Consider the following 24182-nt stretch of genomic DNA (forward strand, 5'->3'; position numbering starts at 1 on the left):
CGCCCGGGGAGTAATTCAGTGTAGAACCGCCACTGGTGATCACTACTGTTTTTACTGGAGGTGTAAGTGAAGAATTATGCTGTCCAGTTGCAGAAAATTTAAATCACTATAAGTAGCAAACTAATGAAAAAGTCAACATCCCCACAAAATGAACTAACAATAAGTTACTCAGGTCATGTTTCATAATGTAACAAAAAATAAAAAGACCAAAAGCATACACTTGTTTTTTATTTATGTACTTAATTTTTTATGAATAGTCGTGAAGTTCTTAGAAATAGTCAGGATATTTTGTTCTGATGTATCTAACTATGTTGCTGTTACTATGACAAATCACAAATACAGTATTTTTGTTATTTAAGCAAACATAGTTACAATACTATTTCAACTGTTTTCTTTGTTGCAATATTATTATGAAAGCACAATTTTGAGCAGATGTGTAAAAAAAAAAAAGGTACTTGACCTGCTGTTTGGGAATTACATTTATTTTAGAAATTTTGAAAATGTATTTGTTTTTTTTTGCAATAAGTTTTCATTACAGTTAGAAGAGGCTGGATAGCTCTGAGGCTGGTGTAGGACCTGGGTCCAGTTCTCCAGTCGAGCAATCAGCTAAAATCCAGTGAGGTCCTCAGACAAGACCCTTCATGCTGCTGCTTGACTGGGTCTGTCTGTGCCTTAAAAATACAGGATTGTGTCAGGAAGATCATCCAGCATAAAATCTCTGCATAACCACCTGTGTGCATCAGTGAAAGCTGATTCACTGTGGTGATCCATGACAGGAGAAGCTGAAAGAACAACAACAGAGTTTACATTGTACTTGGTGATGGCAAAGTTATTAATGAGAACATTTGGAATTGGCACTTCATGTCATAAACATTGCTGACCCCTGATCTAGACGTTAGTGAGACATGCACTCTTGGCTCACCACAAACACATGTGGAGTCCAGGTGATATGTATGTAACAGTGCAGTGTGAGATGTGGAGTTTTTTCATTTCCCTGCGGGCACGTCCCAAAAGGATTAATAAAGCAGTCCGTCTGTCCGTCCGTCCCTCCCTCCCTCCATCTATCTATCTATACGTCGGAAGGATGTCCACAAAAACTACATTCTTTTCATCTAGTTTCCTCATTTCTAACAGGCTGCACGCAAGAAGCGCACACATATCATGTGACCAGCACGATTGGTGTGTTTCCATTAACACCCAACCTTATTTGTAGCAAGTAAAAAACCCGACTGATGTTTAGACAGAGCGCCGCGGACCTCTACGATCACCTCAACGGCAGTAAACAGCCATAATGAATCCATATATAAGGCCCTCTGGATTATAAAATGCACTTTTGTGAAGTAATGTGCCCTATAGTGAGAAAAATACAGTAACATTAAAGCCGCAAGCGGCGTTGGATGGCCCGCAGCGGCTACCCGCCCTCATCCTCGCCGCCCGGCTATTCCCTCGCTGCCCTCCCCCACGGACCAACGCCGCCGTCTTTGCCCACCCCTACGCACCATCGCCGCCCTTGACGCCTATCTTTGTCACAAGCTCACCTGCTAAGCAGCCACTATGGACCCCCAAATCCCCCCTTCTCTTTCTGTATAGCTGGTCTGAGATGTATTTGAGAAATTGATTGAAAAAGCACTTTTTTCAAAATGGCGGCTTTTCGGTTGGTTTTATCTCCATAGCAACCATTGTATGTTTTGTTCACCTGAGGTCACTGAACAGATTGACGTTAGTTTCACAAGAATCGGCAAAAGTAAACTTTTAGATTTCCTTAGCAACGAAGGTTATTTACTAACCACGCCCAGATTCCTTATATGTTCATATTCAATGTTATAAAACTTGTTAAAGCCTCAGCCTGGGATCAACATATTAAAATTTCATAGCAATCCATTGAAAGATGTGCGTGTATTAAGGCTACGCAACTTTTGCAAGCTCGCCACTCGTACGCCGTTCAAAATCTATAACTTCTAATACCATATTTTTTTTGCCAGTGCCTTCCCAATGATGCCAAAAGTGTTAGAAAACAATTAATAAAAATGCCTCAAAATTGTTTTCACTTCAAGCTAGTGCTAAAACTCGCTTTTTTGTAAATTCAATATGGCCGCCACTTCACAAGGTCAAAGGTTTCCAAAACTTTAGGGCTCATTGTAGACTTAAGCTAGCAGCCATTTCTCTGACATTGCCACAAGATGGCCGCCAAGCCGTAGGTCATGTGGCCATCCCATAATAATTTCTAATGTTCCTGGGCTTATCCCCGACACGTGTCATTGGCTTTCGTTTGTGTATTTCAAACATTTTTTTTTTTGGCCCAACATGCCAAAAATTCATTTTCAATTTTCCCTAGGTGTGATAACATTTTGAGGTACTTTTCACTCATATATGGCGGGGGTGAAATTTTCGCTCAAAGGCGCAGAAAGATAGAATATTAATGAAATAACAATATAATCCTTGCAGTCAGTAGACTGCTGCTACAGGCCATAATAAGAAAGTAAGACGGTGAGTAAAGAGGGTCAATACTAGGACAGAATGTGGTGACTGTTCCAGGCTGGCGTTTGGGCAGTTCACCTTCAGCAGCATCTCAGAGTCCGGTCTGAACTGAGTCAGAGACGAGAGCACAACAGAGGCCAGAACAGGCAGGATCATCCTGGACAGCTTCTTCTTAAACACCAGGTAGTTCAGCAGGGTCAGGCCCCAGTAGTGTATCTCTGAGGGAAGAAGAGAGGAGAGACCTTTCAAAGATAGAAAACGATCCAGTTCTTTCTACACAACCTTCATCATTTCATTTTTCAGCTACTACAAGTCTGACCTAAAATTATTATTAAGCTGGAAGTGAAATGTTTGGGCATACAATGATCATTTTACTCTGCCCTCAAATAATATTGCAGTAGTGAAAGAAAAACTAACAAAGAGAAATGTCTCATGTAGTTCATCAGACTCAGCATCACCACACTGACACCAGGGTTTCCCCCTGAAAATAATGCAGCTCCCAGCCAGCAGGGCCAAGTGGGCCCCACATGGTTCAAAAGTGGGCAGAGAATGTGGGCCCCAATTGGGTTTGTCACGGAAACTGCGGACAAACCCAATTGGGGCCCACATTCTCTGCCCACCTTTGAACTGCAGAATGAGCACATTTCCCTTAAAATGAGACCTTCACAGTCTCTCAGTCAAAACAACGAAGAAGAACCGTTACGTGGCCTTAAACTTGTTCCTAAGCAGTGATGTAGCATAGATTCTGATTTAAAAATAAATAATAAAAAATACATTTTTTATTTTATTTAATTTTTTTAAATTTTTATCCGATTCTTTTCAACTTATTTTTTTATGATAATGATTTTAATGAAAACAATCTGCACAAATTGTATTTTTTTATTAGAATATTTTGATTTTTTTCTTTCTCCATATACTAATGAACATAATTTTTACTTATTTTTATATTTTTTTAATAATAATTATTTGATTAATACAATCTGCACTAATTGTCTTCTTTTTATGAGAATATCTTGATCTTTACTGCATTAGCAAATGAAGATGATTTAATTATTTTTTGTATTATCATAATTCATGCACAAAATGTCTTTTTTTCAATGAGAATATTAGATTATTGTTTATGTAATATGCAGTAATGATTACTGAAAAGTTTACAATCACTATGGTATTAATTTTCTTTACTGATTAATATAAATGATTTGTCGTGGATGCTTTGAAACTTGATTACATGAATGATATTAATGATCCTTAATAGCCTGAATCTATTAATATTTGATATTAAGTCCTGAACCGGATATTGATAATTCATGTAGAGAAAATGGTCGAGTCGGGGTGGGATTATATAAGCTCGCTTCCTTCCACTCCCTTTCAAGTGATCTACTTGTGATTTATTAAGTGATATGTTATTTCATGTATTATGACCTGATTGCTTGAAATAAACCATTTCATTCATTCATTCATTCATTCAACTAATGGGGCCCACTTGGCCTTGCTTGCTGGGCTGAAACATGTTTAGGGGCTCGTTTCAGGATCAAGTGAATCAGATCAGGAATCTGAAAACGGTTTTAAACCCAAAGGCTCACATTGTAAATATAGAATTGAATAAAACTTTATTGATTCAACTAAAAGAAAACTCCATTATTATCATAGCTCATGCAGCTGTTGGTGTAAAGCAGGTGTCCCCAAACTGCAGCCGGATCCGGCCGGTACTCCAGTCCTCTGAACAAGTCTGCTGAAAAAGAGATCTAATCTCAATGGAACTTCCTGGTAAAATAAAAAATACAAATAATAGCTCTGTTATTTTTGTTTTTTGTGCTGCCTTCTTTCTTTTTTGTGTTTATAACCACACACACTGTTCTGGGTCCTGATTGGCTGGAGATCGTGTCAATCAATCTCCTCTGTGCCCTGTCTCCTGTACAGATACCTGCAGCTCTCATCACATTCAGATCTTTGTTTTATAACCCTGGACTTATTTTCTATGAAGGTTTAAACTTTCAGAGTTTAAGCAAGAGAGAAAAATTTGAAAATGTTCACGTCTGACTGAAAGAAGTGTAGAAAGTGGGTGGTTTACAGCCTTAAAACATCTCTGTGGATTTCACCTTCACGAGTAACTCCTGCAATAAACAAGGGAGCATTGTTCTGGTGAAAAGCTAAAGCAAACATCTGTCCAGCTGCAGCAGAAGGCTTTCCATCTTCACTGAATGAGAGCCAGACGGACCACAGCGCAGTGTGTTATTCCTGAAGCTCAGTGCAAGATGTGTGAGGAGCTGCAGCCCAAAGAATCTAGGAACTATAACGAGAGAGGACAGGCTATTTAATGGAAACATTTGTCAAATGTTTTACTAGTTTTTTTCCTGACTTTTTTTTCTTTGAAGATCACAGAAAGTTGTTTGGGTATTTCTTTTTTCTTAAATAGTGTTGTTTATTTCATTAACAGAATTAAGTAGGCATGAATGAAAAGTCATGTATTTAACATTTTACTACTCCTTCAGGATACCGAAGCAAAAGAAAGACAAGAGAAGTTTAAAATTAGGCAAATTAAGAAGAAAACAGCATACTATTACAATAAGCAATGCAATGAATAAAAGACAAATAAGAAGAAAACACATCAAAGACAATAAAAGGCAACCAACTATTGAGGATTAGAGGCAAAAAGGAAGGTTTTAAATTGACTTTTAAAACTGTTGTGGGGAGATATCTTGCCGAGTTCTGCAGGAATGTTTCTCCATAACTGAGGGTTGAAAAAGCACGGTCACCCCCGTGTTTCTGCTGTGACCGGGCTCATGAAGCAGATGTTTAAACTCTCCAATAGCTGTGAACAGCTGAAGCTCAGGGAAGCAAACTGAACAAGACCACAAAGAGCTTTACAAACCAACCTAACAGGGAGCCAGTGGAGTATTATTTCATGACTTTTTTCTCTGAAGATCCCTGAAAGGGTTATTCATATTAGGTCATATTTCTGGCTTTCTGGAAAAGCATAAAAGCATCCGGGTTTCCGTGTAGACACACCCTGTGATTGTTACACTTTTCTGTTAGCCTACAAACTGACCCCAGCCCCCCACCAGAGAAGAAAACTGTTATGTTGCCCTCTCAAGAAAAGGTTTGGACCCCTGTGTAAACGCTCCATCCATAGACCGCTTCACACCCAGACACAGACAATGGGGGAAATAGTCCAAATGGAGACAGGCGTCCTGCTGCACTCATGAAAAAAAAGAAAATGATAAGAAACAAACAAAACAAAGACAAAAACGCAAACATAGAGCTATGGTAACTGGCAGCCTACTACGGTGTTGGTTGAAAAAGAGAAAGAATTATTGAAAATGTCAACATTAAAACTGAATATATATATATATATATATATATATATATATATATATATATATATATTAGGGCTGTCAGATTTGTCGCGTTAAAAACGCGTTAATCTGACAGGTGCTTGACGCCGACAATTTTTTTGACGCATTAATCGCGGATTTTCTCATACGTGCCTTTCCATACCGCGCTCGCGGGCGTCCCGCCCTCTAACTCACCGGCTGCTCTCACTAGATCACAGGCGGGTCTCCAACCACCGAGCTGCTAGCTAGAACCTGCCCGGCGCTAGGACCTGGAGAGCTCCTGCACCCTAACCCGGCTCCAGTTCGCGTCCAGAACCATGTCTGGTGGTACCGGCTCGCGTCCGGCGCCGCGTCCCGAGAGCTGCGGACCCCCGACGTTCCGAACAGCAAGCGCACCGGGGGACGTTTTAAATGTTCTGGAGGTTTAAGCGTGATCCAGCCCCAGCATAGCGGTCTGTCTGCCGGCATATTCATGGTGTGAGCTCCGCTGGACACGTCGCTGCATCGAGCTGCAGCCAGAGAACGCGGCGGCAGTAACAGACTGTCAAACTATCCACAGTGTATCCCGCTTTTCTCAGTCTTTAATGTTTTAAAAAACAAAAGTTCATTGGAAATGATAAATCTCTATTTCATTCATTACTGTAGTTCAGCAGAGGAGGAAAAGATTTGGTCCTGACAAAAAATGAACATGAAAGTGTTATGGAAATGTTATTTTTGATGTTTTTTATTTTATTTTACTGAACGTTGATTGAAGTTTTGAATTTAAAATGCCGTTCACTTGCACTTGGGCTTTTGTTAGGCATTTTATGTTACAGCCTTTTATTGTTAGGAAAGTTTATCTCAATACAATGTTACAAAATAAAGTATTTCTGATGAAAACTATTAATTTTGTCATTCTTGTTTTCATAATTAATGTAGAACTGCTAAATTCCACGAAGCACACATTTTTTTTTCCTGAAAAAAGGCCACATGTAAATTTGCAATTAATTGTGAGTTAACTATGGACAATGCGATTAAAAATTTTAATTGCCTGACAGCTCTAATATATATATATATATATATATATATATATATATATATATATTCATTTTTATAGCTTTTTATTTTTTTCAAATTACATTTTTTCTAATTCTCAAACTGTACAAAATGTACAGTATATGCTTTTGTGTTTAAAACTGTTTGAGAATGTTCTTTTTCTTATTTATAATGCTTGTTTTTCAAATTGACGATCTGGTTTTTCATTCAGCCTACGAGGATCCTGATCTGACCCCATAAAGTCTGTGGTTGCTGAAGATGGAGCTGCATACCTCTGTCCTTGGGGAACATCTGTAGTGTATGTAGCACTGTGTCTATCGCCCCCTGCTGGCACAGAAGGTCCACTGCACCAGAGCAGTCAGCCAGAGCAGACAGCACTTTCAAACCACACCTCTGTATGGCCGGGTAGCTTATGAACTACAAATCAGAGCAGCTCATGTTAGTTTAACATGAAGACAGAAAGGTTATAGTTATAAAAAACAAAATATATTTGTTGCTGTCTATCAATGTTGGAAGAAAGCTTCCTGGTTGAAACAAAGCTGTTTGAACAGAGTTCCAGATCATGGCGAAAAATAACAAGTCCTAAACATCAATACTAAAAGTATGCATATTTTCAGAAATGTAGTGCAGTATTACCATCAATATTCAAGAGAAAGATTCCTCTATCTGCACTGTTTTTACAGCCTTATAAAGAGGACACATCTGTGGAGTAAGGCCCTACATCTTATAGTATAGAAGAAGGAGAGTGATTTCCTTGCTCTCTTACTCTATTGAGGACCTCCAGGTAAAGAGTGTGAGCCCCTTCCACCACAAACTGGTTTTTCAGCACTTTGAGAGACAGGTCAGCCATGTCTGGATCCTGCACAGAGACGCCGTGCTCCCTCAGGCTCCTGTCTGGGAACGATCACACAGCACAAAAGGGAAAGTGAGGCCAAAGAGTTGAGAAAAAAGGCTGTTCAGATGTCAAAGGCTGATCAAATCAGACACACAGATGTTGAGAACACTGTAATATTGTTTTTTTTAAAAGCTGCTGCTCCACAAGCTTCACATTCTTCTGCTGAGCATAAGACATGACTGTGTCATCTTGTCCATTTTCAGTATCAGTGCAGACAAAGTAACACATTGTGGTTGGAGAGAGTGATCTAGAGAAGAGCAGTCAGAAGGATTTAATCCTGGAAAAACCCTGTTTGTAGAGGAGTTCCATCCAGTCTGTTTTAGTATGTTCTCTTGTTTTAAAACAGCTACTTCAGTGTTTCCCTCCAAAGAATAATTCCGTTTATTTTAAGTGTTGTGACGCTGTCGCTTTGTTTAACGTTAGATTTCTGTATCTCTTACAGAGAAGAGTAGAGGTGAAATGATTAATCGGTTCATCAAGAAATCAATTTGTATACCTGTGATCCAACCAGATCCACGTGTCTGAGGAAAGACGTTCATCAAATCGACCTGTACCATTAGAATATCGCTTCAAAATGAGAGAATCTATGATGGATCTTGGAAAACTCCAGCTGGACTGAGATAGCAGACAGCACAAACCTGATGCAGCAAAAACGATCCACCATCACTACAGCTCGTATTTGTGACCCCGTAGACGTTACAACAGTATCAGCAACCACAAACTAGGATAAGAATCGGATTGCTGTTCAAACAAATCTTTACCCCCCGCCAGTGAAGAAGATTCCCACAGATCTACACACACAAATGCAGAACATAAAGTGAAACAACACTCGGGTGCAAAATGAGTCATTAATTGTGTTTTAATGTCACTGATCAAACTGTATCAGTGAAAAAGCTGCATTCAGGGGGTGTGCAGGTGATACTCAGGTGTAAACAGGACGCCCTGTAGGTGTCCACACAGGTGTAAACTTGGATTATGGAGCCTCCAAACATCGACCAGAGAGAGGCCGAAAGGATTTTTGACAAGACAGAAGACCTGAGGGGAGGTTCTTCACCTGTTCTGTCTAAATTAAAATCTAATGTGCAGTTCCAATCGCCCCCCAGAACGATGATGTCAGTTGGATCGCATTGTGTCAAAAACTCCTTAAGTTTCAGAAAAATTGAGACCCTACCTGTACCTATGTTAGGTGTACATAAATTAATGAAACAAAAATCAACTCCAGCTATTTTTACCCGAACAGCTAACAACCTCCCCGTGACCACCTCAGACGTAGAAACAAGGTTGAAATTCATCTTAGGTGAGAACAGGACCGCCGCCCCAGCAGACAACGTTGTGCCGTGTGATAACACATATTGCCCCTCCCACCACAAGGCCCAATCTATCTCGATGGTCACATCACTATGAGTTTCTTGGAGAAATACAACATCTAAATCTTTATCATGAAACATGTTGGAGGCCAGCACTTTTTCCCTGTCCCTCCCACCGTATATATTTAAAGAACCCACCCTGAGTTTGTTCATGAAAAAAAAGGAAAGACAGTAAGTGAAAGATACAGTAGTGATGTGCTCTGCCATCCACACACATTCATCACTTCATTGTGAGCTTCATCCGTTTGGAACCCGTAACTTTTGCTGCTCTAAACCGTTTACGTTACGCCGTAACATGTTTTTTTAATCTAAACGGTTTCTCATCATCCAACACGTCAATATTTACTAGTTTCTGGAGGGTCAGTGAGGTCTGGATAAACTTCTCAGGGTCTGAGAAATAATCAGTTACTTTACCTTTTTTACCGTATGAATCAAGAAAACTGTTTATTTCTTCAAGATCCTCAACAGCAGCCTGTGAATCAGCCAAGGAGACACAATCTGAATCTGAGACACAGTCCATGTCCGATGGAGGAGCAGAGATAGGCTCAGCCACGACTTCAGCTCCCACATTAGAAACATCCCCAGAAACACTTGACCCTTCCCCTTGACCTCCAGCACCACCTTCCTGCCCAGCTACACCCTGCTGGACTGTGCCAGAGTCAGCCACACTATTTCCAGCAGTCTCAGTGGAGCTCGGAATGGACTCTGAAGTGACAGCAGGAGCAACAGAGGAGCTGCAGCCCTCCCCAGGGTCAGTATCAGTGACTAGAGGGGTGTCCCCCCTGGTCACCCCCTCCCCTGTGTCCGGGAGGTTGACCCCCCCGCTCACCCCCTCCTCCACGCCACCAGACCGCCCATCAGCTGATGTGTGCGGGCAGGCGCTGCGCTTATGCCCAGTGTCTCCACACTGAAAACATTTCAAACTCCCGGTGCTAGCATACAGCATGTACTGTCCGTCCCCGTGTTTGACCGTCTCTCCAGTCGGAGCGGCGTTCCGCATTCAATTCTTTAACCGGAGCGGCGTTCTGGTTAAAGAATTGAAGGCGGAACGCCACTCCGGAGCGTTTCGGTTTACTTTCTCCTCTGCACACCACTCATTTTGTTTAAAATGTTAAAAGAGGTAATAATTAAAAACATGAATAAAATAACTCAAGTTTGACCTAATCAATAATTTTGCCCAGTGCTGACCCTGCAGGCACTGTCTCCTCCCCCACAGCGAGGTGGGGGGAGGAGGGCGCCATGCAGCCCCAGGCCGGCCCTGATTTGGGAGGTGAAAAAATGGAAACATGCCAGTGTTTAAGTGTTTGCTGCAACCTGTCACCCGCAGCACACCCATAGAAAAAAAGTGCATGATCATTTTCACTTCACGGTCTCACCTGATATGACCTGAAAATTGTATACAGTTCCTGAGTGCCCCACACAGGTTTACCCACGTTGCTCCTGGAGACAGGCTGTAGCATTCATCTGTAGCAAACATCTGCATCCAAACCAGCAGCTGCACTGACAGCCTGAAGCGTACCTGGAAACAGGAAGACCAGACTGGTCTGCAGCGCCTCCAGCTGGACCTCTGGCTGGAAGTTGTGCTCCTTCATGGTGCTGAGGATCTGACCCATGACCATGTTCAGCTCATCCAGACTCGTAGTCCTACAAAACACAGGCTGTTCAATGAAGTGTTCATGCTGTGCAGAGCTCATCCTACACTAACTTCAGCAAACCAGATCCACGCTGTTACGTCCCCAATGGGAAACTGGCCCAGAGTCTAGGGGATATCTATCAGAGGGGACAATAACATTAAAGATGGACACAAACAAAAGGAACACAGTTTATTTAAATAAACGGAAAACCTGTGTCCTGAAATGAAGCAAAGAAATTAGTGGTTAAGGTTAAAAGAACAAACCAAAACGGAGTTGGAACCTTGGCCAAAAGAAAAAGAAACCAGGGAGACTGCTGACCCAGCCATGACGACCGTCGGAGTCAGCAGCTCCCTGCTAAGGGCTGCCTATCAAAACTACCTAATCAACACAAATGAAACAAAGCCCGTAAATCAGAACTACCAAGGCCCAACCCCAAACTAACATAAAACCCAGCAATCTAAGATTGCTGAGGACAAAAGTAACCCGAACCAACACCACACAGACCACCACCCAGCCTGCTGCTCTGCTCCCTGCCTGGCTTGGTGTGGCCTCCTCTGGCTTAAATAGACACCACCTGCCAATCAAGGCAGATTGGCCACACCTGCCAGGTGAGCCGAAGGGAACTGGATGGGAAAGCCAGGCTGCAGCAGCAGGATGTAACACACGCAAATGACATTTTGAAAAGTTTTCAACTTTTAAAATTCTCCCAAAGTCAAACAAACAAGATGAACTAGATGCTGTTGGTTTTTCTAAACCCACTGAATCCTGTTCAGGGTCTCTGAGTGATATACCAAACAGCCAACAGCACACACACTCACACCAGAGGACCATGTGGAGTCCTTATAAGGAACCAGAGAAAACCCATGTACCCGTACGCACCGGGAAAGCATGCAAACTCCACACAGAAAGGTCCCAGCTGGGTCCTGAACCAAGTTTATCCGGGATGCACAAGAAAACTTTTAGGTTTGAAATTCAGACCAGGAGGGCTGCACGGTGGTGCAGTGGTTAGCACTCTTGCCTCACAGTGAGAAGGCCCCGGTTCAACTCTCGGCTGGGGGATTTGGGACCTTTCTGTGTGGAGTTTGCATGTTCTCCCCGTGCATGCGTGGGTTTTCACCGGGGACTCCGGCTTCCTCCCACCGTCCAAAAACATGCTTCATAGGTTAATCGGTGACTCTAAATTGCCCCTAGGTGTGAATGTGAGAGTGTATGTGTGTGTGATTGAGGCTCTGAGACAGACTGGAGACCTGTCCAGGGTAAAACCCGCCTTCGCCCTTCAGTAGCCGGGATAGGCTCCGGCACCCCCACGACCCCGAAAGGGAAGCAGCGGTCAGGAAGATGAATGAATGAATTCAGACCAGATTTTCTCAAGCTTATAAAATGTCATCAGTAAACATTTATGTGTAAAGACATGAGGCCAAGCTGTCTTTCAGATTTACAGTTGTGCTCATAAGGTTACATAAGTAAAGGATAATACCCTCCGAAGTGTGCGATAAGTAAGGGATAATACCCGACGAAGTGTGCATTATGAGAAATTAACGCACGACGCGGAGGCCTGAACAGTCCGACGTGAAGCAGTTATTCTAGTAATGCACACTTCATCGGTCATTTAAAAACGAAATAAATATTCAATCAACATTTAGTACTTTATTCTAGTTATTTCTTCGGTTTAGCTCATTTTTTCACAAAAAGCGGACTATTTGATCCGTTATGTGGCTTGCTGTCACGGTGACATGGAACATGCATTGAAGCTGGAAGCCGTTACAGACCTCAGCTGCAGCGGTAAAGTGTTGCACTTTTGAAAGCAGGACCCGGACAAATGTGGATTTTTTTTTTCTTTTTCTGAAGGAAATACAAGGAATGAAGGTTGGAGTGTGTCATCTTTGTACAGGATCATTTGGGAAGTTTCTGTTGTCATTAGGATTTAAAGAGAGTAAACAGAATTTTCTGACAATAAATAACTTCATCCAACCGGTAAACCAGTGAGTGAAAAAACGTTTTGTGTTATCATTATGAAAATTGTTATAAAGGTTTGAACTTTGAGAGTTTAAACAAGAGAGCAAAGTGTGCAAATGTTCATGTCTGTCTGGGAAAAGTGTAATGAGGAGTTTTCCAGCCTGAAAACACCTAGAATCTTACTTAGCAGATTTCCTCTGTCACTGGTTATATAGAGAGCGTAACTCGTGGTAGAAGAACACTGAACCTGTTCTAAGACAGATCTCAGAGACTGGAAAAAAACGGAATCCATGAAGACCTGGAAGAATGGATGAGGATGTAAACGTTATGCTGATCTTTTTGTAAGCATTTAAAATCTACAAGCACATTGTGATGCAGCCATCAGTGCTCAGAAAATACATTTTTATTCTATTTTTAAATTAAGTGACAGGAATTTCACAGAATCACACTTCCGTTTCCTGCCACTTTCTTTGACCACCTCTGTCCACAGAAGTGAGAATCTACCTTCACTTAACCTCCTAAATCAAGACATGCAAGATGTTCAAAACAGCAATAAGAGGGTTTGTTCCAACCGTCCATGAAAGAGAAGCTTTAACAGCTTGAAGGCAGCTTTGGAAACCTCAGCCGAGTCCACATGTCTCTTCATCATCTCCACCAGGTTCACATGGAGACCTCTGGAAAGCAGCAGAGAGCTCATTCGACCTGCAAGCAAGGAGAGAGGATCAGAGTCAACAGCTAACACGGCAGAGGATGAGATTCAGGAAAGATCCCAAAAGCTCCGGACATATGGAAGCGTTTGGGATTCAGAATTCAAAATGAAAGTCAATAGTGGAAACAGTGGCGGTTTTAGGCACAGGCAGTACGGGCAGCTGCTCGTGGCACCAATTCACAGGGGGCGGCAGCTCAGCGCTTGAGAAGGGTGTACCTGCAGGCCTGGAGACCCAACAGCGTTTTCAGGACCGCATTCTCAGGACCGCATTCTCAGGACCCAGGCTTTTTTAACACAGCGCCCCCTACTGGTTGGAGTTTGTTTTGTTACTTTCTGAAGACTTTAGGAGGCACATTGCACGTGAGTAGTAAGAGTAAAAACATTATTTAAGCGCTGTTACAACATAAGCAACTATGTAATTTATCAGATATATCTTAAAATATAAAAACTAAACCAATAATTTTCAGTTTTTTGCAGAAACATAAACATTGATGTCTATATGAAGCTTAGCTTAGCTTTTATCTTAATTAATGTTGTTTGTGTAAATCTAAATTAATGATGGTTTATTAGCAATACATCTTGCAGAATTTTACAGCTCGCACAATTTTTGCATCTTTTCATCTTTTTGTATTTGTTATAACTTTTTTTGTTTAATTCATTAACATTGCCTCATTATAACCCAAATATGACTTGCATGCATGACAAAACAGAGGAAAACAAAATGTTTACTGAGCAAAGCCACATATGAATTGATATGTATTTTACTATTTTGCAGTGTAATATACAAACTTGATTCATCACTATTGTCCAAAAATATCACTTCTAATAATAATATTAAGTATTTATGCTGTATTGTTCAGAAGTAAATTACTTTTATACTGTAGGTCTACATTTGTACATTTGACTGTTCTATCTTTATTTCCAGATGGATACAACGATTCAAAAGAGGAAATCTTTAGATGAAAGTGGGTTGAATGCTGCAGCAATGACTACTGCCCATTTTGTTCTACAAAGTATTTCTAACCAACAAGTTTATTAAAGGTTTAAAGGTTCAAATTCATTATCCAAGACTTAAAAAAAAATAAAAGGTCAAATTTTACAAAACATTACTAAGAGGAAAATATTTCTTTTAGTAAGGTAGAGGAATTTGACAGGAAGATTGGTATAAAATTGAAAAAAAGAGATACTCTCCAACTAGAACGTATTTTTTCCAACCTTGTAATGTTTAATTTAAAAAATGTTTTTGAATTATTAACAGCTGCAATTTATTGTACAGAAAACAGGTTTTAGGAAGTTACAAGTATTGCCCCTTTTTTAGTTTAATGTAATGCATCATGAATGTACATTATTCTGTTTAATGCAACTCCTGATAAAAGTTATTTTACAACCTCAGAAGATACTGTTTGATATCCATTTTGGGTTTGGTTTTTATTTGATTTTCTGGCATGTTTTAATGTTTGTATATTTTATTTTATTATGAAATACATGTGTTTCTCATGGAGAATGTGTTAAACTTGCGCTACAGAATAAGACAAAATTTAAAGACAAATTTATATGAACCCTTTAAGCACCAAAGTAGAAATTCTGCACAGTCATTCCAGGCTCTCTGTCTTCAGATCCCAATATTCTCAACTTCTGACAAGTTTCAGGAGCTTAGAAAACACCAGAATCAACTCTCTATCAGTAGTTAGATAAAAGTAAGAAAAACATTGGAAATATTCAGTCATAATCAAAGATAAGGGTGACCGAAACATACCCAATTCTCACCATTAGTAACATTTATTTAAAAAAAAACGATAAACGGCACCCAGCAGCAAGGAGGCGCTGTCTCAAAAAACAAGTCCTGAAATCGTCCTGAGGATGCTGTTAGTCCTCCAGCCAGTAGGGGCGCTGTGTTAAAAAAGCCTGGGTCCTGAGAATGCGGTCCTGACAATGCGGTCCTGTGAGTGTTGTTGGGTCTCCGGCTCTGCAGGTTTGTACTACTGCAGCGCTTGGAGGGAAAAAAATCTGCAGCAGCTATGGTTTTATGTTTTAAGCTGCCTGAAACCAGGGAACTGGCGCCCTCTGCTGGTGCATGCGCCCCTCTTGGCCGAGAAGGAGACGGACAGGTGTGAAGAAAAAGGGAGGGGTGGGGGGGTCAGTTCAGCTCATTGACTGTAAAAAATACTGGACTTCTCGAGCTATGAGGTCCCCCATTGGAAATGCATTACCTCCACTCCTCATGAAAGTAGACCACTGCTTTCACCGTCACTTCCTGAAACGGATATCGCCATTTTGCAAACATCTGCAACCCATCTTCAGCGATTGGTCTGAGTCATAGCTGAGTCATGGAATCTACAGGAAGTACTGTCGCCAATCTGGAGTGAGTTTATTGCAACCGTCCGCCTCTTTCCACGCCTCTACCACGAGAGCGCAGGATGTAAACAGCTTCTACTTTAATAACGGCGGATCGGGAGAATTGTACAAGTCTTTGTTGAAGTCTTTGAGGGAGAACCATTCCAACATTTGATTCTGTCAGCGGTCCTTTGGGATTTACTTACATTTATTCCTTTTGGTCGAGATAAAAGGACCCCCCCCCCTCCTCGCGCGCGCCGGAGCTCGTCTCTTCACATGCGCTGCCAGGTTACAGTCTGATCAGATGCACGTGAGAAGGGCGTTCAGCGGTATTTTAAAAAATTAATCATCCTAACAAGTGAACAGCTGGATCTTTTTCTGTTTGAAAATACGACCAGTTCCTTTCAAGTTTGTCTCGCGCTCCTCAGACGGCTGCGTCTAATACAGGCTGCAGGCTGGAAAAGTGCGGCGAAGATGAAACTTTGGTTGGTGATTTTATGGAGGAGCTGTACCATTCTGTATGATACACAACTTATAATTTAAAAGCTACAATCAAAACTGTGAAAAAAGAAAAACGAACGTCAAACAAACAAAAAAGTCCAAACACATAACCTCAGAGTGAAATCTATTTCTACAGAGTAAATCCTCATCTAAAAATGTCGACAGCATGCTCCTCTTGTTGTTTCAAACTGCTGCATCGGTACATTCCATTGAGGAAAACAACAGTAGGACAATGATTGGTACATTGTTGAATTGTAAAGTAGGTGTTAAAAGGTCTTCACGGACCCATTGATGAAGTCTGCTCCCATTGGCTACCTGTCATCTGTCAATCAACCCCCCCAGACGTACGACGTCAGACCCACAAACGCTTATTGAGCCATCTGATTGGTCAATTTATAACTCTAATAACTTGTGATAATGGATAAAAATCTTTAAAAAAATTAGGATTAGAAAAAAGAAGTTAATCAGAAAGCAGCAGAGGAAGAATGATTATTCTGACATATAAAATGACTGAGAAATAACTGTCTGTTTCTCAATGAAAGTCAATGGGACTTTGGCCTTTTTGAAACCCAGTGGTACTTCCTATATGGAACACGGAAGTAGGGGAGCTTGGTCAGTCTAGTTATTCTTATATACAGTCAATGGTTCATCTGCAGGTCTCTCCTAAACGATGGGGAAGGAGGGCGGGGTCTACTTTGTAGAATTTTTTCCTTTTTTATGTCAGTCATAATGTTCTGCCCCAGGAAAGTTTTGTTAATTTTGCAGTTTCGATAAAGTTTTATTTTGAATCCAGCTTTATTGTTCATTGTCACAGCAACAGAGCTCGTTTACATACACACGTCTGCAGTTTTATTTTTCACTCCTTCAACTAACAGTCCTATGGAAAGCAATGACTGTAAGTGAGAGATGTTTATCAATTCTATATAGATGAATTTTTTGACCCAGTTTATGACTTGTTGCTCCATGTTAGTTGCTGGAAGCTGTCCTTTTCAAAAGAACCTCATTGTGCTGCTACACTTCCATTAAAGCATAAAATAACAAACATGCCAGTCTTCAAGTGTGCAATAACACTTCTATCTACGTCATAGCTCTGCAGCCGGGTATGGATGTACCACAGGGAACTCACGGTTGTTGGAGACGAGCGTGGCGAGGGCGCTGGTAGCCGCTATAAACACTCTGGGAGAGGAGGAATGAAACAACATGGCTGCCATCAGCTGTCTGTGAACAGGCGTCCTTGAAAGACAAACATGTAGTTTTACAATCAAACAAGGTTAATCATTTGACCTGAACTGTATAAGAGTACTGGGCTGAGTGACTGCTCCCTCCTGGAGTTCCAAACAGGAAGTACCCGCTGGTTCCAAGAAACCAAAATCTCTTAGACTTCTATAGAGAAATAAACAGCTGTTATTCAGCCATTCTATTGGTCAGAATTAACATTCTTGATCCGATACATTTTTAACATCTTCTTGATTAATTTTTTATATTATTTCTATAGTTCCAGTTATAAACTGACCACTCAGATGCCTCAATCTGTCAATCAAACATTAAAAACATTTGATTGCGCGATTCTCCTGAGCCCGGTTTTGGTGGAAGGGATGTGGCCTTCCAGCAAGTTCACTCCTGATTGGTGAGAGAGGTTGCCATAGAAACGTTGAGACAAACTAATTTGGACCAATCCCTGCTTACTGACAATGTCTGGCTCCAACATGGCGGCACCCGTCTCACAAAAAAATGGAGACAGAATTGACTTGATTGGAGCTGGAAGTGAACCATTTTCTATGAATGATGTCACTGTCACTCAGTTCAGTCCTCATATACAGTCAATGGTTTTGATGAACTGTTGAACACTTAGTTTGTTTTCGAGAACCTTTCATCCAGCTTCTCCTCTGAATGGCTGACAGGAGCTCTGTGCAGGAGCAGCTGATGAATTGCCCAACATGCAGCTTCCTGAAACAGCAGGAGGGATTTGTCTGAGCCCTTTAAGGAGCAGGACAAAGATATTTTCAATCAAATCCAAAGCTGCAGGATCTTACACTGACCTGAACCAAGGGCTCCGAGGCGTGGCGCTCCAGAGCTGTGCGGCAGTCCTCCATCCAGCACAGACCCATGTCCTCCACCTCTGCTGTGCCTCTGTTTTCCTCCGGCTCTCCTTCCTCCAGACTCTGCTCAGCCACTTCTCTGTTCTGCACAATGGTTGAAGCTGCCGCCGGATAAAAGCAAATCTTTACTGATGAGAAACTTTCATTAGCACTCAGCTGATGAAACAGTTTGTTAAAACAAGCAGTCTGGGATTTTTGACTCCTAAACATTCTCAGCCAACCAGAGGTACATGTCCAAAGTGTTCCAACATTTCTGAAAAATAGCCTCAAACTGCAGCTTTCTGTAACTGTTTAGTTTAAGGTTATGAGCATTGACTGTATATGACAACTGGACTGAGCGAGTCTCACGTCATCCATACAAAATGACGTCGCCATATCAATGACCAGTGATTGGTCTGAGTCGGTTCAGTCAATGCTTCCATGGCAACCACTCTCACCAATCGAGAGTGAACTTGTAGGAAGGCCACGCCCCTTCCACCGAAAGCGGGCTCTAGACCAGTGTTTTTCAACCAGTGTGCCGCGGCACACTAGTGTGCCGTGAGAGATGGTCTGGTGTGCCGCGGGAAATTATCCATTTTCACATGTCTAAAACATTTACCATCACTATTGTATACACTCTGTGTTCATCCAAATGGGCCTGATTTAACACTAGATAGTTTGGAATATGCAAGATGGTAAAATAAATATTTCTTTGATTCTATAAATGACTAATCGGAATGATGTTACTGCAATCCAGACGCAAAACTAGCCTCAAACTCAGCTTTTAGAAAAGTCTCTCCCCCTTCAACTCTCTCCGCCAATCATTGTTGGAGGCTTGATCACATGTCATCAATCTGACCAATCAGAAGTGGTTAACGTCCTCACTTCCTTGTTCTGATTCGGCTCATAAAGTCTCTCAGTTCCAACAAAAATAACAACTAAAGCTCGTGTTTAGCGGTGGAGCTTCCAGCGGGATCCAACGTCAGACAGTTTAAAAAGTGAACAAAAGAATGAAGCTCAGAAACGACAGTATGACGGCATCTGCGTGAGTTTATGCACTACAACCCCCATGATGCATTGGGTTAAGTGCGCGCGCTGGGTGGAGGGGGAGGGGCACGTTCAGCAGAGCAAGAGCCAAATAGGGAGAGAGATAGAGAGAAAACATCAACACAAAATGTAAAGAAAATGAAAATTTAAAGATAAAGAAGAAAAAAACTGGAATCATTTGACTTTTCTTGATAGTATGAAGGAACAGAGTCTGCAGGAAACATTCTATATGTATATATGTTCTGTACATTTATGGCTCCACAATCAACCTGTCCAGACACCTGAGAACTGAGAGAATCTTCTCTAAAACAGAGCAGATCATCACTGACAGAAGAAAGCAGATAACATCGACAAAACTGAAACTTTTTTGTCTTTCTTAATGTCAATGTGAATAAAAGTCTTGATTTAGTGGTTTTTGCACAATTTAATTTGTATCTACTTCCAATGTGTTTAAAAGGAAAAAGGCTTTAAATGTGTTGAGTTAAAAACTGAATAGTTAATAGTTCTTTTATCATTAATTTTGTACATTCTGTCTGGAAGGGATAAATAACAGCATATACATAATTTACACTTTATATGAATAAAAACATATTTACATCATGGATTTTGTGCATAATCTTATATAATAGTTTATAATGAATCAAACAAAGCAAACAACAACCTAAAACGCCATTTGGTAGCAGAAAGAGCCGCTGTTTTAGGAAAATGAATGCAAAAGAATTGAATGTTGAGCCAGAATTCTCATCACTATTGTGGAGGGAAACAAGAAAAGAAAGTTGTTTTTATTTTGTCTGATAGTTTTGGAAGTATTTAAAAAAAAGAGAGAAAAAAAAACATTAATCCAAGATTATTTTTTTTTTAATCATTCATTAATGATGATAAATGTAGACTGTTTTGACGAGATATACGTTTAACTTGAGCAAATTGATTAATGATGCTTCCCACTTCCCACAGAGCAATTTTTTTTATCTTTTTGGATGCTAGTGTGCCGCGAGATTTTTTTCATGGAAAAAGTGTACCTTGGCTCAAAAAAGGTTGAAAAACACTGTTCTAGAGAATCTGTCAATCAAACCTTTCACACGCTGAACATGAGAGCAAATGCTTTTATTGAAGCATCTGATTGGCCTGGGGTAGTCACTCAGTCCAGTTCTCATACACAGTCAATGGTTCAGAGTCTTTTAATCCACTGTAAAGATTGAACAACCAGCTCCCTGCAGGTGAACTGCAGGTGATTAATTTGTGAGTGAGTGCAAACAGCTCCATTGTGGTTTTCTTGGGGCATGTCTGCATGAAGCATCGACGTCGGTCAGGGATTCCTAGCTTTCTTCCACTTGGTTACCTCGGTAACCTTATTTGACCGCTGGATGCCCATCTGGATGCAATGTCAAATAAGGTAATTTCCTCCTAAACTCATTTACTCTCATGTATGTTGATGGTACTTTAATCGAAATAAAACTGATATTTTTGAAACAATTCAAATTCCTAACAAAACACAGAGAAACACGATGTGTAATACAAACATAATAAATACCTAAAGGTTTCTGCCTCCTTTTTGTCTTTCAAACAAAAGTCTTTTAAACTCAGATGTAAATTGTGTTGTGATTGTGTTGTTTGTTCTGATTGTCCCGTGTGCTTCCTTACTGAGGTCAGCCAGGCAGGAGAGGGCGGCGGCCTGCAGCACAGCGTTGTCGGAGAACCGCTGGCAGGCTCTAACGGTCACTGTCTGGACGCCATTGATCACCAAGATGTTGTAATAACTCTCTGAGAGAAACAAGCACACTCTGAACACCTCAGACCCCCCTTATCACTTCCAAACCGCGTTAGCTTATCGTTTACTCAAACACTGCAATCTCCAACTGTCAATAGGAAGTAGAAAATCAAAGGCCAGTTGTTGACGGCCGGACGCTTGTCTGCACCTCTTTCATTTGCAGTTCAAACGTGCAGAGCAGGTGAATTTAGAAGCAAACTAGAAATGATTTCACAAATCAAAGCAAATGTTATTTTTGTTTAACCACAAAATATGAGGAAATGCGTCATCTCCCGCCAACCTGCTTCTGGTTCTGTGTTTTCTCACCTGAAGTGAACCTCCTGAAGAGACAGCAGGCCGCCTCCTGCAGCTCCTCCACATCCGGAAAGGCGTCCATGGCGGCGATGACTGAGCTGTAACACCGAATGCCCCCCGACATCAACACCTCCACATTACTGGCTGGAAAAAAGCGGAATGGAAACTTGGTAAGAACGCCTCGGTTCTGCAAAGTGACGGTGTTTACGCTGGGATGAAGAGCTCTGAAGAGGGAAACTTGATAGTGAGAAGAGCGCGAGCTCTGACCTAAGAGTCCGCCACAGCCTGGACAGACGTCATGTCTGAACAAAGACCCCAAAGACACCCCCCACCCCCAACACTCACATCGGTAAAAACGTTCTCACATCAGCTTCTAATAGTTTTGCTTTCATTCCTAAAACTTTCACCTCAATACTGCCAGAGTAAGAGAAAGTCCACACTCTCATTTAGAAACATGAAAATTAGCACTGCGAATAATGAAAAGAAAACTTGTGAGTTGCTGAATAAGAAATCAAAAAAGGCTTTGAACCAACCACAGATGCTGCTAATTATGGAGTCTGGAAAGAGCCAAATTGAAATAAATATATACACCGTTAAATAAATAAATAAATGTGTCATTAAATATTTAAAAGTGGCAATAAATAAATAAATGTTGAAATCAATAAATAAATGTTGAAATAAATGTGGCATTAAAATATTAAAATGGAACATTTAAACATTTAATGACATATTTATTTATTTCATTGTCCCTTGTAGGTTAAAAGAGCCAAATTGAAATGGTTCACTTTCGGCTTATCCCTTTCGGGGTCGCCACAGCGTAACAGCACCCACTGTTTCTAACAGCACCCACTGTTTCCCATCAGTGATTTGGCAGAGTTTTTTACACCGGATGCCCTTCCTGACACAACCCTGTACTTGAGGGGCACAGGGACCCAGTTAGGCAGCAGTGTCAAGGGTCTTGCCTAAGGACCCAATCTGGGTGGGGATCAGTGGACAACCCTGGAATCGAACCCAGGGCTTCTGCATTGCCAGCCCTTCACCTAGTCCACTGAGCCACCCAGCCGCAAAAGAGCCAAATTGAAATAAATAAATTTAATATGAAATACATAAATAAATGTGTCATTAATTATTTAAAAGTGGCAATAAATAAATAAAAGTTTAAATAAATAAATACATGTTGAAATAAATGTGGCATTAAAACATGAAAAGAGCCATTAAAAAGCACTTTTTAACATTTCATAATATATTTATTTATTTCATGATTTAATGACACATTTCATGAAACAGGAAGTGGACGGTCAAACTCAGTGGGCGGGCTCAAATCTCATCATCGCTGCTCCATTGCTCTGGCCTGGTCCAATCCTCGTCATGGCGAAATCAGTAATGGAGACCCTTGTGATCTTTCTTAATGGACAGGACGTCAAAGCAGGATCGTTGATCTCAGGAAACTTGGGAATCTTCGTTTTGAAAGTTGTTGTCGGACACCTCACTCACACACACGCTGTAAACATTATCTTGGTGAAATAAAGAACTTTTGTTAGGTTCGCTAAATCAAAATGTATTCTCCGTCCACTTCCGCGGCACCGTTGTTAACACCGGATCCTTTCCCCACGGAGTTTCCGCTTTTGTACGGCATGGGAGACTCCCCTGGCTGGGAACGGAGCTCGCCAAATAACCCTGAATGCAGTGTGCAAACGGGAGCGTTCCCACGTCAGCGACTGAGCCCTATACGGAGTGTGGAGAGGAAGCGCGGACATGAAGGGAGGAGGGTGCGCGTGTCCGTGCGTGTCCGTGCTCCCTCACTTCTCCGTACCGAGAAGCAGCTGAAAAGGAGTTTATTCTTCAATGAAGGCAGAAGCGCACGCTACTGGCTTTAAGGCACAGAGAGACACTTCTCATCGGCATCATTAAGTACGCTGTCGCCGTGCAGTTTTTGGTTCTGAAGAAGAAAAAAAAAAACTCTTCATATTGAGCAGTATTCTAATGTTCTTCTATGGACATTGCCTCCGTTCTGTAACACTCATCATTTTCAATGTTCAAAGATATTTTTCTGGACAGTTTTCTGCGTGGTCGCGTACTCCAATCGCTGAAATAAATTCAAGTTAAATTACGCGATCAGCCGGTTTTTGCACACTGGACGTAAAATTCCAGTCGTGTGTGACGTCACCAGCAGGTGTCAAATTCTACGCAACCACAACAACTTGAGCGATTACGAGTCGGTTGGAAGTATAAACCAGCCAAAACACACCACTCAATATGATGATCATCACGCTAAAAAAATGAACAGAAACCCCCTCCCACACCGAGCCCAAAGCTTTTGAACACATTTATTGGCAGGCGAGGCAGCAATCCCCTCAACAACGACAGAGCCCAGGACCATGAAGCGTCTCCTCCTGGTGCGTTCACTGAGCCTCAGAACATAGAACATTAGTGGAAGTCCAATCGCCACCCAGCTTAACTAAGTCCGCTACTTTCTTATAATAAGGAAATAAAAACCGCCAAACCGACCCTAAGCCCGCCCAAAATATACCTACCTGCCTAAAGCCATTTTTGCCCGCAAATTTAGAACCAAAAACGGGAAACCGCCCAATCTGGCAACACTGCAGGCCAGAGCAATGGAGCAGCGACGATGAGAGTTAGGCCCGCCCACTGAGTTTGACGGCAGTTTGACAGATTGCATTTGAATGGTGTGTCCACTTCCTGTTTCATGAAATGTGTCATTAAATCATGAAATAAATAAATATATTATGA

The 24182-nt window shown here is 41.3% G+C and overlaps 1 protein-coding gene across 5 annotated transcripts in view; it reads right to left on the reverse strand.

Moving 5' to 3' along the window:
* lrrk2 (leucine-rich repeat kinase 2) overlaps nucleotides 1–24182 on the reverse strand; it is an 82478-nt gene that overhangs the window by 45519 nt on the left and 12777 nt on the right. For all 5 annotated transcript variants that reach the window (XM_024281981.2, XM_024281980.2, XM_024281979.2 and 2 more), the window contains exons 7-16: nucleotides 21444–21575; nucleotides 21011–21130; nucleotides 18284–18444; nucleotides 18112–18191; nucleotides 17371–17477; nucleotides 13273–13402; nucleotides 10630–10754; nucleotides 7615–7742; nucleotides 7121–7265; nucleotides 2557–2696 (exon numbers count right to left, since the gene is read on the reverse strand). In XM_024281981.2, the coding sequence (XP_024137749.1) occupies nucleotides 2557–2696; nucleotides 7121–7265; nucleotides 7615–7742; nucleotides 10630–10754; nucleotides 13273–13402; nucleotides 17371–17477; nucleotides 18112–18191; nucleotides 18284–18444; nucleotides 21011–21130; nucleotides 21444–21575 (1268 nt within the window). The remainder of the gene's footprint in view (nucleotides 1–2556; nucleotides 2697–7120; nucleotides 7266–7614; nucleotides 7743–10629; nucleotides 10755–13272; nucleotides 13403–17370; nucleotides 17478–18111; nucleotides 18192–18283; nucleotides 18445–21010; nucleotides 21131–21443; nucleotides 21576–24182) is intronic.

This window comes from Oryzias melastigma, linkage group LG6 (assembly GCF_002922805.2).
Source record: "Oryzias melastigma strain HK-1 linkage group LG6, ASM292280v2, whole genome shotgun sequence".
Taxonomy (NCBI): domain Eukaryota; kingdom Metazoa; phylum Chordata; class Actinopteri; order Beloniformes; family Adrianichthyidae; genus Oryzias; species Oryzias melastigma.